The following is a 15,946-nucleotide window of genomic DNA, read 5'->3' as shown; positions in this document are numbered from 1 at the left end:
CTGAAAACAGTGGCATTATGAGGATTGGCAGGTTGCAATCTTTATGACAAGAGATTGATTGGTTAAGCTTGACAAGTTAAGCTAAATGTGTTCATGGAAAGTGTTTTTTTCTGCATCATCTTCTGGATAACTGTGACCATTTAGTCTTAGGAATATATAATTTATGGGAAATTGTGTTGGTGTTTTGTTCAGTATCTGGGAAATTAGGACCTGTCACTGCAATTGGTTAGGAACTGTAAAATAGCATGTGGGTATGGGGTATATCTTTAAATTTTTTTTAAAGATTGTATAAATACAAGCATGAAGAGTAAGAAAAGAAAGCTGTGTCTGTTCATTTTTGTAGATGCTGCCACCAACCCAGGTGATGTGACGTATGCTGAAATTGAGGTGAAAAAACAAAAGAAGCCAAAGCAAAAAGAAGGTGGGACTAAATTCATTCAATTTGCATTGTGCAATATCAGTTATTCATCTTAAAGCCAATTATTATGGGGTTAATATGAATAGTGTGTTTTAAATAAGTGACTGTTGCCCATTAGGAAAGAGCGTTGAGGGAGCTGACACTGTGTACTCAGAACTGAAGCAGAACATAGATAACGGTAAGATGAGCTCAAAGAGTATACACAGTCTCTCCAGACAACAGTATTGCTTAGGCAAAGAGAGATATTTGAGAAAGTGCAGTCAAATACTATACTTACTATACATTCAGTCATTTGGCAGATCCCCTTATAGAGACTAACAAATGTGCAAAGAAATTACAGCTTAACAATATAAATCACATTAGTGCTGCTGCCTCATAGCAAGAAGGTCCTGGGTTCGAGCCCAGCGGCCGGTGCTCCGGTTTCCCCCACAGTCCAAAGACATGCAGGTTAGGCTAACTGGTGGCTCTAAATTGATTATGTGAGTGTGAATGGTTGTTTGTCTCTATGTGTCAGCCCTGTGATGATTTGGTGACTTGTCCTCTTGCCCATAGTCAGCTGGGATAGGCTCCAGGTTACCTGCAACCCTGTACAGGATAAGTGGCTACAGATAATGGATGGATGGAATACAAATCACCCAACTGTTACATAAATACCAGTAATTCATTTATTTGGTAGTATTTCAGCAATCTTTTTTTTTACTCTTACCACTATTTATTAAATTGTTCTAACAGTAGTAAACCACAGATTCACTGTGGTGGAGAAGAAAAACAGAGGATATACATCAGTACTGGAAACATGATAAAAAGTCTATATCAGCCCTTTCTGTAATTCAGTTGGTGTGTGTGTGTGTTTCATTTTCCAGGGGATTTCACTGAAACGGCTGATACGACCTATGCCCAGGTCAGAAAAAAGGGCAAAATGGATAATCCAGGTAGGAATCATTCTGTAATAATCTCTGTTCATATCCATGATGATAAATGTACAGGTTTTTTTTTTTCATAAAGTGTTTGCAGTTACGATGACTTTATATATGGATTACACTGTCAAGTTTAAAGGCAGCATGCTGGTGTAGTGGTTAGCACTGTCGCCTCACAGCAAGAAGGTCCTGGGTTTGAGCCCAGCGGCTGATGGTGCTCAGGTTTCCCTCACAGTCCAAAGACATGCAGGTTAGGCTAATTGGTGACTCTAAATTAACTGATAATGTGTGTGAATGGTTGTTTTTCTCTATGTATCAGCCCTGTGATGATCTGGCAATTTGTCAGGGTGTGCCCTGCCTCTTGTCCATAGTCAGCTGGGATAGGCTCCAGGTTACCTGCAACCCTGTAATAATAATAATAATAGTTTGGTTTTATATAGCGCCTTTCAAAATACCCAAGGTCGCTTAACAAGGTGTCAGTGTAGAAGTGTGTGTGTGTGGGTGCATATAAGTGTGTGCGTGTGTGCTTGTGGAAACTAGGAGCCAAAGGCCTCCATGAAGAGATGGGTTTTAAGGTGTTTTTTAAACGCTGCCAGTGAAGGAGCATTCTGGATGGTGTTGGGTAGCCTGTTCCATAGAGAAGGAGCAGCTGCATGGAATGCTCTATCGCTGGTGGCCTTAAGTCTGGTGCGGGGGATGACCAGCTGGCCCTTGGATGAGGACCGCAGGGATCTTGATGGGGAATAGGGATGGAGGAGATCTTTGAGGTAATGGGGTCCCAGACCATGGAGAGACTTGTAAGTGAGGAGGAGGACTTTGTAGGAAATGCGAGATTTAATGGGCAGCCAGTGGAGCTGTTTGAGAATGGGGGTGATGTGCTGCCAGGGCCTGGTGCCTGTGAGAATCCTGGCAGCTGAATTCTGAACATATTGCAGTCGGTCTGTGATCTTATTCGGCAGACCAAGCAGGATGGCATTGCAATAGTCTAGGCGGGATGATATGAAAGCATGAATAAGAGTCTCTGTAACAGTGTTAGAGAGTGAAGGCCTGAGTCTGGAAATGTTGCGGAGGTGGAAGAAAGCAGATTTGGTGACATTTTTGATGTGGGACTGGAAAGACAGTGATGAATCCAAGATAACACCAAGGTTACGGACTTCATGAGATGGGATGAAGGAGCAGCCATCGATGTTCAGATGGAGATCCCCAACCTTCCTGAGCAGTGGCGCCGGTGCCACCACCATGAGCTCGGTTTTACTGCTGTTCAGTTTGAGGAGATTGTCGGTCATCCATGTTTTGATATCACGCAGACAGTGAGTGAGCGGTGTTGGGGGGAGCTGAGCAGAGGGTTTGGTGCAGATATATAGTTGTGTGTCATCAGCGTAGCAGTGGAAGTTGAGACCATGGAAACGGATGATTTGTCCAAGGGGGAGCATGTAGATGGTGAAAAGAAGGGGGCCAAGCACCGAACCTTGCGGAACGCCGTGGCTGATGGTTGCTGTAGTGGAGCGGGAGTCATTGAGTGTGATGAATTGTTTCCGGTTGGATAAGTATGAGTGGAACCAGAGGAGTACTGTGCCAGATAGTCCAGTGAACTCTGAGAGCCGCTTCAGGAGGATGGAGTGAGAGACTGTGTCAAAAGCTGCTGAGAGGTCCAGGAGAATGAGGATGGTGATGAGTCCATTGTCTGCAGCAGTGAGGAGGTCGTTGGTAATTTTGACAAGAGCAGTCTCTGTGCTGTGGTGGGCTCTGAAGCCGGATTGTAGTGGTTCAAAGAGCTCATGGTGGGACATATGCTGCTGAAGTTGGGCTGCCACTGCTCTTTCCAGGATTTTACAAAGGAAAGGAAGGTTGGAGATGGGACGATAGTTGTTGGGATCGTCAGGGTCCAGACCAGGCTTTTTCAAGGTGGGGATGACAGCAGCGGTTTTGAAGGTGGTGGGCACAACTCCAGACTGTAGGGATGTGTTAATGATGGTGGTCATGGTGTTGCAGAGGGTGGGAAGACATGATTTGACCAGGGTGGAGGGCATGGGGTCCAGGAGGCAGGATGATGACTTGGCTGTGGAGACTAAATCGGTGACCTGGGCATTGTCCAGTGGTGCAAAGCAGGAGAGGTAGTGCTGCGGTGGACAGGCAGCAGGGGTGGAGATGTCCTGCCATGGCTGGTGGATGCCAGGAGGCTTGTCATCATGGGCTTGGTTTGTGGCCGGGGATGTAGATACTAGCTGCTGGTGGATGGTGTTGACTTTTGCGATGAAGAAGTCTTGAAATCTGGAGCACAGTTCAGCAGGATCAGATGGTTGGGGTGAGTGAGGAGGACGGAGAAGGCGATTGATAGTTGAGAAAAGTTTTCTTGGGTGGTGTTGCTGGTTGTTGATGAGGGTGGAGTAGTAGCGTGTCTTGGCTGTGGTGAGGGCCTGCTTGTAGCTCTCCACATGGTCCCTGTAGGCCTCCAGGTGGACAGTAAGGCCAGATTTTTTATAGAGTCGCTCGAGGCGCCGCCCAGATTTTTTCATGAGGCGCAGCTCAGAGGTAAACCAGGGAGCTGGACGGGAGAAAGAGACAGATCGCGTGATGGTAGGAGCCAGAGTATTCAAGCTGGTTGAGAGTGCTGTGTTGTAGTGTTCGACCAGGGTGTCCACTGGGAGGGCAGTATCCGGGGGTGTGAGATGGTTCGTTAAAGTTTGAGAAAGAAGAGGCAGAGGAACATTCTTAATGTTGCGGAAAGTGATGGACCGCAAACGGCGTTGTCTGCGGTGGGGTACCGGGATGGAAAACAGAATTGCCTGATGGTCTGATATGGCCAGGTCAATACATTGAAGATGTAGTGGAGATGAGCCGGTGCTGCAGACTAGATCGAGGGTGTGTCCTTTGCTGTGGGTAGGGCCATGCACATGCTGAGTGATGTTGAAGCAGTCCAGAAGGGCCATGAAGTCAGCTGCAAAAGAGCAGCTGCTGTTGTCCACATGAATGTTGAAGTCACCCAGCAGGATGGTAGATGGGGACAGGGGACACACTGCAGCAAGTAGTTCAGTGAGCTCAGGGAGGAAGCAGGAGGAGGCTTTAGGTGGTCGATAAATGAGGACCAGTTGCAGCTGAGCAGCGCCAATCACTGAGAGATGGAGGCATTCAAATGATGATGCACTGACGGGGTGTTCTTTAACCAAAAAATCAGAGTGGTGTATGATGGCGAGTCCACCACCGCGGCCGTGGCCACGCGGCTTATGGATGTATGTGTAACCGGGAGGGGTGGCTTGGTTGAGGCTAACAAAGTCCTGCTGACTCTGCCATGTTTCGGTTAAACAAAGGAAGTCCAGTTTTTTCTCTGTTATCATGTCGTGAATAATGATGGCTTTGTTGTTTATTGATCTGATATTCTGTAACATGAAGGAGGCAAACTTGCTGGTGGATGCAGTGCTGTCAGTGCAGACTAGGTTCCGGAGAATGACAGGTGGTGGACGTGGCTTACGTTCAGCACGTCTGTGCTGGGATGCGGAACAGATGACAGGAATAGCCGCAATCTTGGAGTTGTAAACAAACTTCTGGCGAACAGCTCTGTGTACATATGGTGGACGGCGCAGGAGGTGAAGAGATTTGATAACCTCAAGACAGCATGGAGGAGACAGAAAGACAGAGTTGAGTTCAAGGAGTTTGCCTACAGTGTAGTTTATCCGCGCCATGGCGACTGGGGAGCACCGAACAAACACAGGCACCTTGCCGGCTAGCTTGGCTTGCTAACCAATGCTACACCCAAATGGAGGTAGCAGCAGTGCAGGATGCAGACTAGCGAGTTGACAGTCCAGTGGTAGAGTGGTAAAGGGCGGCGGAGATGTCAGAAGTATACCCAGTACGCCGAAAGCAAGGAGGTAGGCAATCCAAAAGTTTTTTAACTGCGGGGCACAGAGTAGTCCAAGCACGCGTCGCGTCAGTTGTATCCGACAGCAGAGTTGTAGTCGAGATGGAACAAACACAGCTCAAAATAGACGCGGCTTGAGATAGAGGAAAGGCGCGATCAAATATAAGAGAAACAAAAAGCGAGAAGCGAGATGCGAGAAGCGGCAACAATCATGCCAGCGTCCTCTCGACATTAATGTGTATACAATTTTCAAAAAAGATCTGTTTGATCTCAGATCAAAGAGTACAGGATAAGTGGCTACATGTAATGGATGGATGGAATACAAATCACCCAACTGTCACATAAATACCAGTAATTTATTTATTTGGTAGTATTTCAGCATTTTTTTTTTACTCTTACCACTATTTATTAAATTTTTCTAACAGTAGTAAACTTCACAGATTTACTGTGGTGGAGAAGAAAAAACAGAGAATATACCTCATTACTGGAAACATCATGATAAAAAATCTATAACATATCAGCCCTTTCTGTAATTCAGTTGGTGTGTGTTTGTTTCATTTTCCAGGGGGTTTCACTGAAACAGCTGATGCGACCTATGCCCAGGTCAGAAAAAAGGGCAAAAGGGATAATCCAGGTAGGAGTCATTGTGTATTAATCTCTGTTCATATCCATGATGATAAATGTACAGGGTTTTTTTTTTCATAAAGTGTTTGCAGTTACTATGACTTTATATATGGATTACACTGTAAAGTTTAAAGATGGCATGGCGGTGTAGTGGTTAGCACTGACACCTCACAGTAAGAAGGTTCTGGGTTTGAGCCCAGTGGCCGACAGGGACCTTTCTGTGTGGAGTGTCTGAGTGGGTTTCCTCCGGGTGCTCCGGTTTCCCCACAGTCCAAAAACATGCAGGTTAGGCTAATTGGTGGCTCTAAATTGACCGTAGATGTGAGTGTGAATGGTTGCTTGTCTCTATGTGTCAGCCCTGCGATGACCTGGCGACTTGTCCAGGATGTACCCTGCCTCTCGCCCATAGTCAGCTGGGATAGGCTCCAGCTTGCCTGCAACCCTGCACAGAATAAGTGGTTACAGATAATGGATGGATGGGTGGATGTCAAGTTTAAACATGAATTCAATTCAATAAACATGACACTTTTTGAAACTCAATCATTCATGTAATGACTTAAAAAAAGCAAACTAAAACAAATTGATAAATTAAGACAAATAACACTCACTATTCAACTGGGTCACTACACACCAATTAAGACCCTATTAAAGGAGGAAGAATTAGTTTGTTCTTCTGAAAAATTATGCATGGCAATGGCTGAGCTGCATTACTGGAAGATTTCATTATCTGTCACAAAATAAATGTATTATTTGTCTGTACCATTGTCTCTCTCCACACTGCTCTATATTAATGTACAGTGGGCCTGTATGTAGCCTTAGCAATGTATGCAAAACAGCTAGAGTAGTTGTTATCAAATAGAACAAATAGGCTACATGCCATGCTGCATTCTTCCAATCTCCAAATGTTGAGGATCAATAAATTTGATGATTTGTTGCATTGTGTCCTGCTGTACCACAAATCCCATTTGAATTGCCTGTTTATGTAACCAGCGATGTCCATTGCATTGTGGTTCCTGATGCACAAAAGCTATCACTTCATCCAAATCAGTATATTGTTTTCTTCTGAATAGACTCAATTCATTGCGATGGCTCTTCAGAGTCTGGATGCTTCTGATAATATGGTGATTCTGAGCTAAAATCATGAGTATTTCCTTTTTGCTATGTAAATCTGAGTGAAAAGTACAATTTGATGAGATCATCCATAATCTGTGGCAAGTGTGTGCATATATGGTGTGATGAGGTTGAGCCAACCTTGAAAAGTGAAGTGATGTCCCTTGACAAAAAGAATTAAAAAAAGACTTTATATCATATTTTTCTTGTAAATTTCAACTTTAATCTAGGAAATTCTGAGCTTTTTTTTCTCAGAACATTACACCCCACCTCCAGCTCTGTAATTTTTTATTTTTATTTATTTATTTATTTTTACCTTCAATGACCCTAATATGTCGGTGTATAGAGGAATTGTCAGTAATAACACAAGCAATCAGAGTTTGCGGTGGCCTCCAGACATGCCCACCATGGACTACAATTCCCAACTGTTGTAGTGCCCTCCCTCTCCCGAGTTCTAATCATTGCCATAGCTGTTCTTCATGACTCATTGTTTAGCCTGCACTACTTAAAGCACTCAGTCACAAACATCCAGTGCGAAGTATCATTCTGTGTACATGTACCTGATCATACCAAGCCGTTTGCCCCTCGAATCTGACTTTCGTGACTTGACTCTGCTTTCTGTTTCTATCTGGACTCTGAACTTTGTTTATTCCTCCGACATGCTGTTTGCAAATCAACTGACCCTTTGCTCGACCCTGACTCTGCCTTTAGTCTCATGTTTTGGATTTGGCTGCCAGTTTGTGACACACCTGGTCTCTCCTGCAACTGCTTCTGTAAGTCTGCACCATGACAGAATGCTTGGATAAACACCATGGATGTAGCAGAAGAGGTGAAGCAAACTGCTCTTACTATGCAGAGACGATTGTTGGGAGAATGCCAGTAAATGTTGAGTGAGTTAAACACCTGTATGTCACAACTAACTGCTGTTGTCTCGCAGGCCCTCTGACATATCCTGTGTCCCCTGTGAGTGCTTCCACGATGGTTCTTTGACCAGATAATATTTCCAGGGAGGTGTCTCAATGCAAGGGTTTCGTCCTACATTGCTCACTATACTCTACCTAGCAAACACAAAAACGTTTATATAACGTTGTATAAACGTTTGGCTAACGTTTCAGAAACGTTACAAAATAACGTTTATAAAACGAAAATTTGTGGACAATTTTTTCATTTTATAAACGTTTGAAAAAACGTTATATAAACGTTTGAAAAACATTCTGGAAACGTTTCAGAAACGTTTTTTAAAACATTGTATAAACATTTCTTAAAACCATTTAAAAACAATAGTAAAACGTTTCTTTAATGTTTTAGAAACGTTATTAGAAACATGTTAATACCTCATCTCATTATCTCTAGCCGCTTTATCCTTCTACAGGGTCGCAGGCAAGCTGGAGCCTATCCCAGCTGACTATGGGCGAAAGGCGGGGTACACCCTGGACAAGTCGCCAGGTCATCACAGGGCTGACACATAGACACAGACAACCATTCACACTCACATTCACACCTACGGTCAATTTAGAGTCGCCAGTTAACCTAACCTGCATGTCTTTGGGGGAAACCGGAGCACCCAGAGGAAACCCACGTGGATGCGGGGAGAACATGCAAACTCCACACAGAAAGGCCCTCGCCGGCCCCGGGGCTCGAACCCAGGACCTTCTTGTTGTGAGGCGACAGCGCTAACCACTACACCACCGTGCCGCCCATGTTAATACCTGTTAAACTTATAATATAACAACACATTTTTGTTATTGCACTTAAGTTTATTTCATTCCTCTTTGCAAGTTCAACAAAACCGATTTGAGAGCAGAGTTTTTTTACATAGACAATATTCACATTTACATATAAAGCCCTCATGAACAGCAAAAATGATAAAGATACTAGTATTAAAAATTTATCTAAATTTATTAAAGAAGCCTTGCTACTAAGAACCAAAACATTAAAGTTAACGTAATCATAGCAAATGCGCAAAATCAGTTAAAAGTTGAAATAAAAAAGCAAATTAAATCAAATAAGTTGTTTGGCCAAAGCTGCGAGCCTTCGATGAAGGAGATTTTCTAAGATAACTTCTAAGTGGACCCGGCCTTCTCGATCTTGTCCCAACAGCAACATGCTCAAAATGGCGCTACTTCCGGTCCCTGCGCCTGCGCAAAGACGTAGGTTGCGCAGGTGCACGGAACCAGCGAACAAAATGCCAGGGCCAAAAGGGCGTGTATTTTAGCAAATATAAAATGACAAATGGTCGTCTATCCAAATTATTCAAACCATACTTGATAATTACGAGACTAGAGCCACACATTTAATGATTTATCTATCTATCTAGATCTACATCTAAAAAATATTTAGCTAGATCGAAGGGGTTTTTTTTTCAACGTTTATTAAACGTTTATACAACCACTTATTTTCCATAAAATTATTCCCATGTTTTTTGATACTTTTTAAAAACATGTCATCATGTAGTGTTTATAATCACACAATTAATTGTAGAAATTTTAATATTCTCTGTTTTAGCCAGAAGTCTCCGAATAGGTATAACGTTTTATAAATGTTTCAGAAACGTTGTGAATGAAACGTTTTAAAGAGAACGTTTATAAAACGTCAATAAAACGTTACTCATTTACTGATTATTTTGATAATTGTAATACAATCATTATGACATCTTAATATCTAAAAATACCAAGAGATGATAAAAAATGTGCCACGGGTCAGCAAATATGACTTTATTAAATTTTCACCAACGTTTCATAAACGTTTCATAAACGTTTAATAAAATCCAACCTTAATGCAACCCAAATGAAATGTTTTATAAACGTTTTGTGTTTGCTGGGATATGGCCCTCACGGGAGTTACTGAAGAACAGAAGATAGCTCAGTTCATTAATCTACTCACTGGGAGTGCTATGAAGTGGGCTAGCACCATATGGGAATGGGGTGGTGAGCCTTCAACATCCTATGATCTTTTATTGAGCTGTTCAAATAACCATCAACCTGAGGGCATTGAAGTAGGCGAAAAACTACTGATGAGCCAGCAAGGAGAGAGGACAGTGGCTGAGTATGCCCTTGAATTCCACACTCTAGTGGCAGGCAGTGGGTGGAACACACCGGCACTGAAAGCCACATTCTGCCAAGGGCGAAACCCAAATATTCTAACTGAGCTTGCATGTCAGGATGAACAACTCACACTGGACTCTCTCTCATTCAGTACGTTTACATGCGCATCCAAATCGAGCTGCTGTCGGTAATCGAGCAAAGGGTCCCAGCAGGGGTGCCAGAGAAATCCAATCCTACATGCAAACTGTGAAATCGAGCTATTGAGTGAGGTGCATTGTGCACCCGAGCCACAGGTGGCGCTACACACCCCATCGTGTTGGTACACTTCCGGTTGTCATCATGAAGAAGAGCTATTCAAGAGTATAAACAAAGGGACTACAGGCGGAAATTAGCATGTACTGCTATAACCTGGTACAGACATCTGTCCTTACCACAAGGATAATGTTTAATTTGTACACTGTCCCTTTAAAAAATGAAATAAACTCTAAGAAGAGTGTTTGTAGTTTGTATGTACAAACAGAAGTGTTCCTAATAAAGTGGGCGGCTAAGGTGAAGTGTCATGCCGACCGAGGCTGTTGTGTTTCCCGCTTGTGGTCTCGTCACTCGTCACTTCCGGAAGGGGCAGTGCTGAAGTAAGTAGATCGAATACGTAGCTCGATAGGGTTTACATGCACTAAGTAGCTTGGCAGAAATTGCATAATCTAGGTCGTGTAGCTCAATTGCGAGAAATCAAGTTCGGTTCAATTTCAGCCTAGCTAAGGTGTTTACATGCCATTTAGAACTTCGATTTCAGACGAGCAACGGCAGAAATTCGATTTTCTCTATGTGCATGTAAATGCACTGATTGACCTAGTCGTTAGACTGGGACCATCTTCATAACAGGCCTTCCTTGCAGCACACTCCTATTTGCTCTCAACCTCCCCAGTCTCCCATGCCTATGGAAATTTCCAACATGTGCATGCCCTGCTCTGAGAGGGAAAGAAGGTTCCAGGAGGGGCTATGTTTCTATTGTGGCAAACATGGTCATCTATTGGCACAATGTCCTGTTTGTCCAACCAACCAAGGAAAATGGGCTCATCTCCATAAAGAACCCAACTCCACCAACCCAGTGAGTCACAGAGCTACTACTCTGCACTGATTTCTTAAACTCCACATATTATTAAACCTCCCAGACTTGTCCCATCTTCTCTAATAGACTCTGGGGCAGAGGGCAATTTCATCAAGCTCAAGGTCATTCAGAGGCTCCAGTTGCCTACCGAAGAGCTCCAATGACCAGTGAGCTTGAAGGCGATAGATGGCAGACCCATTGGGGATGGGCTCATCACAATTTGCACCGCACCAGTAGAGAATCAGGTTGGGGCACTTCACAAAGAACTCATCTCACTGTTCATCACCCACACTGCACATCAGGCCATAGTTCTGGGGTTCCTTCGGTCACAACTCCCTCATCTCCTGACAGAACTGAGAAACACTACGATGGTCTCCCTCATGTCTTCAAGACTGCCTGCAACTGCCACAGATCACCCTGGCTTCCACTTCCATAGAGAGACCTTTACCCGGGGGTGTCGAACATGTTCCTGCTTGCTACCATGAGCTTAAGGAGGTATTCAGCAAGGGTAAGGCCAGTGGTTTGCCCCCCTCACAGACCTTATGACTGTGCTATTGACCTCCTCCCTTGCACCACACCTCCATGCAGCCTCATATATCCGCTCTCCATCACAGAACAAGCCACCATGGAGGAATATGTTCAGGAGACACTGCAACAGGGATATATCCATCCATCTACATCGCCCACATCTGCAGGCTTGTTTTTTGTGGAGAAGAATGGAGGGGGGTCTCCGACCCTGTATTGATTACCGAGGACTGAACCAAATTACAGTAAAGTACCCCTACCCACTTCCACTAATACCATCTGCTCGAGAACAATTACAGTCTGCTTGCATATTCACCAAATTAAACCTTAGGAGTGCTTATAACTTGGTGTGAATTCAAGAGGGTTACAAATGGAAAACTGCATTCAGCACAACTTCAGGCCACTTTGAGTATTCTGCAATGCCATATGGACTTTCTTGTGCACCCAGCGTTTTCCAATACCTCATCAATGACATCCTCAGGGACGTGTTGGGACAATATATACATTGATGACATTCTGATCTACTCCCCAGATGAAGTCATTCACAGAGAACACATAAGATCAGTACTCACCCAGCTCCTGGAGAACCAATTTTACATCAAGGCTGAGAAGTGTGAGTTTCATGCAACTCAGATTGCGTTCCTGGGATACATCATCAGTGTTAAGGTCGCAAGCATGGATTCAAGTAAAGTTGCAGCTGTGATTACCTGGCCCACACCCACTCATTCACCATCTCATACCATCCCAGCTCCATAAACACTAAAACTGATGCGTTATCCAGAATTTATACATCCACAACCTTCAACCAAGAACCCACTCCAATCCTGTCATCCAAGTGCTTTGTTAATGCCATCACATGGGAAATTGACAAGGAAATAAACTCAACCACGCAACCCTCTAGATGCATGTCCTACTGGTCTCATGTTCATCCCAGCACAGTGCCAAGGCCAAATCATTACCCAGGTTTTCTCATCTCCTGCCACTTGACATCCCAATAGTTAGCACACCTACTAGCTAATCTGAACTAAGTATTGGTGAGAGAACATGGTGTCTGAAATCAATAAGTTTGTTTCCTCCTGTTCCACTTGTGCCCAAGCCAAGGTACCCCAGGCTCCACCCGTGGGTAAGCGCTTGCCACTCCCTACACCCCAAAGACCCTGATCCCATCTGACTATAAACTTTATCACAGATTTGCCCAAGTCATAGAATAACAAAGTTATCATGGTGATCATTGACCAGTTCTCCAAGGCACTGAAGTTCATCCCCTTGCCTGGCTTGCCCACTGCCTTTGAAATTGCTGAACTCATCTCACATCTTCAGATCCTATGGAATCCCTGAAGATATTGTTAGCGATCAGGGCCTCCAGTTCACTTCCAGGGGGTGGGCAAAGTTCATGGACAAACTAGGGGTGTTGGTGAGCGTAAACCCAGGACACCATCCACAGTCTAATGGCCAAGTGGAATGTGCCAATCAGGAAATCAGGTGCTTCTTGAGGGCGTTCTGTATGGAAAATCACAAGGACTGATCTCAATTTCTCCCCGAGACTGAATATGCCCAAAATTCCATTAAGCACTCAGCCACCAAGTCCACACCATTCCAATGCATCCTTGGGTATCAACTGCCATTATTTCTGTGGGACAACTCACCCTCACACATCCTGGCAGTGGACTTATGGTTTCAAAGAAGTGAGCAAGTATTGGAGAGTGTCCACCAGTGGCTAGAGCAAGTGGCCAGCAGGTATAAACTCTATGCTGACAAGCACAGTGGAGAGACATCCATGTACTAACTGGGAGACAGAGTGCGGGTGTCCACCAAGGACCTACAAGAGCCCAATGCATAATGCATGCTGAAGGTCCACGCCAGGTACATAAGTCCCTTCAAAATCCTCTGCTGAATCAACAAAGTACCTTACAAACTAGAGCTCCCACAACATTGTCACCTGTCACCCACATTCTATGTGTCATGCCTCCAACCTGCCATTCAGGGCCCCTTAGCCACCAATACACTATCCACTGAACCTCCTTTACCCCTAGAACTGGAAGGACAACTCGTCTACCAGGTACACAAGATCCTCAATTCCCATCACAGACAGGGCAACCTGGAATATCTAGTGGACTGGGAGGGGTACGGTCTGGAGGAATGCAGCTGGGTCCCTGCCAAGGACATCCTAGATCCGCCTTTAACACAAGAATTTCATGCCAAACATCCCAAGAAACCAGCACCCAGGAAAAGAGGTCATCCCAGAAAGGAAAGCACTCCCAGAGTGAGTGCCTTGGGGGGGTTATCTGTCAGTAAAAGTGCCAGCAATCAGAGTTTGTGGCAACTTCCAAACATGTCCGCCACATTCTACTATTCCCAAGTGACACAGTGCCCTCCCTCTCCTGAGTTCTAGTCATCGCCACAACTGTTCCTCATTACTCCTCATTTATTCTGCATGACTTCAGGACCTCAGTCACAAACATCCAGTGCAAAGTATTGTTCTGTGTACATGTACGTGATCATGTACTAAGCCGTTTGCCCCTTAAATCTGACTTTAGTGACTTGACCCTGTTTTTTGTTTATATCTGGACTCTGAACTTTGTTTTTCCTCTGACATGCTGTTTCCAAATCTACTGACCATTCACTCAACCTTGACTCTGCCTTTAGTCTCACGTTTTGGATTTGGCTGCCAGTTTGCAATGCAAGCTCCCTTGCAACTGCGTCCGTAAGTCTGCACCCTGACAGGAATAATAAACTAATTCTCTTTTAATCTATTAATTAGATAACTGTCTACAGCTGTTTTAATTTAGAATGCTTAAACTAAACTAATTTGTTGGGTGAGATTAGGGTGTTTGACTGGCTGATCTTGAACTGCAGACTGTACATTTGACACCCTGGTCTAGTACATGTCATGCTTAAAAGGTGCTTTTCATTTTGTTATTTTCAGCTCTCTGTGAGCTTTGCTGATAATGAGTTTTGTGGATATCACTAAATGTCAGTCAGCTGTACTGTGGACAATCTTGGTCATTTCTGGAGTATTTATCAATATGCATGTTGTAAGGGGGGGGCGGCACGGTGGTGTAGTGGTTAGTGCTGTCGCTTCACAGCAAGAAGGTCTGGGTTCGAGCCCCGTGGCCGGTGAGGGCCTTTTTGTGCGGAGTTTGCATGTTCTCCCCGTGTCCGCATGGGTTTCCTCCGGGTGCTCCGGTTTCCCCCACAGTCCAAAGACATGCAGGTTAGGTTAACTGGTGACTCTAAATTGACCGTAGGTGTGAATGTGAGTGTGAATGGTTGTCTGTGTCTATGTGTCAGCCCTGTGATGACCTGGCGACTTGTCCAGGGTGTACCCCACCTCTCGCCCATAGTCAGCTGGGATAGGCTCCAACTTGCCTGCAACCCTGTAGAACAGGATAAAGCGACTAGAGATAATGAGATGAGATGTTGTAAGGGGCCATCCAGCTTGATCTTGTCAGTCTGGCTCCTATGACCAGAGGGAGCCCAAGAACAGAGTCTTTATGACAATTTGTGGCAATCAGCCACAATGATATACTGTATTATTCTCTTGGCACAGACTTTTAGTAGGCCTGATCAAGTGCTCAAAGACTTTATCTTTGAGCACTTGGGACCTCCCTGTCACTCTAGGTGGTTTACTGGGTTGTGCTCTCTCCTCTGATTGCTGGAGACCAGGTTTTATGCCTATTCTGTAATTTGCACATGAGTTTGAAGACAATAAAGATTTATGAACATTTTTAGAAATTTTTGTTTGGTTGACCTAGCAGTAAATTTACACATAAATTATTTACATGCAATTTACACAAATTTACTAAATTACTGACAAATCACACCCAATAGTAGTTTACATCATTAATAAATAAATTATATGTTGTCCTTTTCCATAGGTTCATGAAGAAAAACCAACATGTCCAATCAGGGTTTGCTGAAACAGTGAACTAACATGGTGAAACAAACACGGTGAAACAAAAATGGTGAAAAAAAAAATAAAAAAATACAGGTGCAGTGTAGTTTTTGAAAAGCAGCCACACACAGTGGATGAGATTATCATCCACTTTATCCATTTTGAACAAAGTTGCAAGTTATTTCATTTAGTCATAAACTCAGTATAACTTTAAAAAACCCACTATTTTGTGAATATTACTGAGTGTTAACGAGTTAATATTTTAATACTAAAGTGAGTGGTGGGCTTGTGCTCATTGCTAGCTTTTTTTTTTTTCTTTTTTTAAACCTTTTTAAAATTTTGCCTGGAATCTATTCAAGTGCCAATTCAATATAATTTTCTACAAGTATTGAGTTAAATTTCATTATTTTGAGTAAGATAATATACTTATATTTGTTTACCAGAATTTA

The 15,946-nt window shown here is 43.8% G+C and overlaps 1 protein-coding gene across 1 annotated transcript in view; it reads left to right on the top strand.

The window, feature by feature from the left end:
* Window positions 1-15,657, top strand: part of LOC132885538 (immunoglobulin superfamily member 1-like) — an 80,688-nt gene extending 65,031 nt beyond the window's left edge. The window contains exons 27-31 of the mRNA XM_060920300.1: window positions 344-421; window positions 537-596; window positions 1,282-1,350; window positions 5,757-5,825; window positions 15,481-15,657. Of these exons, the coding sequence (XP_060776283.1) occupies window positions 344-421; window positions 537-596; window positions 1,282-1,350; window positions 5,757-5,825; window positions 15,481-15,488 (284 nt within the window). The 3' untranslated portion in view covers window positions 15,489-15,657. The remainder of the gene's footprint in view (window positions 1-343; window positions 422-536; window positions 597-1,281; window positions 1,351-5,756; window positions 5,826-15,480) is intronic.
* Window positions 15,658-15,946: the final 289 nt, after the last annotated feature.

The sequence above is a fragment of the Neoarius graeffei genome, chromosome 1 (genome assembly GCF_027579695.1).
Source record: "Neoarius graeffei isolate fNeoGra1 chromosome 1, fNeoGra1.pri, whole genome shotgun sequence".
NCBI lineage: Eukaryota > Metazoa > Chordata > Actinopteri > Siluriformes > Ariidae > Neoarius > Neoarius graeffei.
The sequence above is the reverse complement of the archived record's forward strand: the minus strand, read 5'-3'. Positions and strand labels throughout refer to the sequence as shown.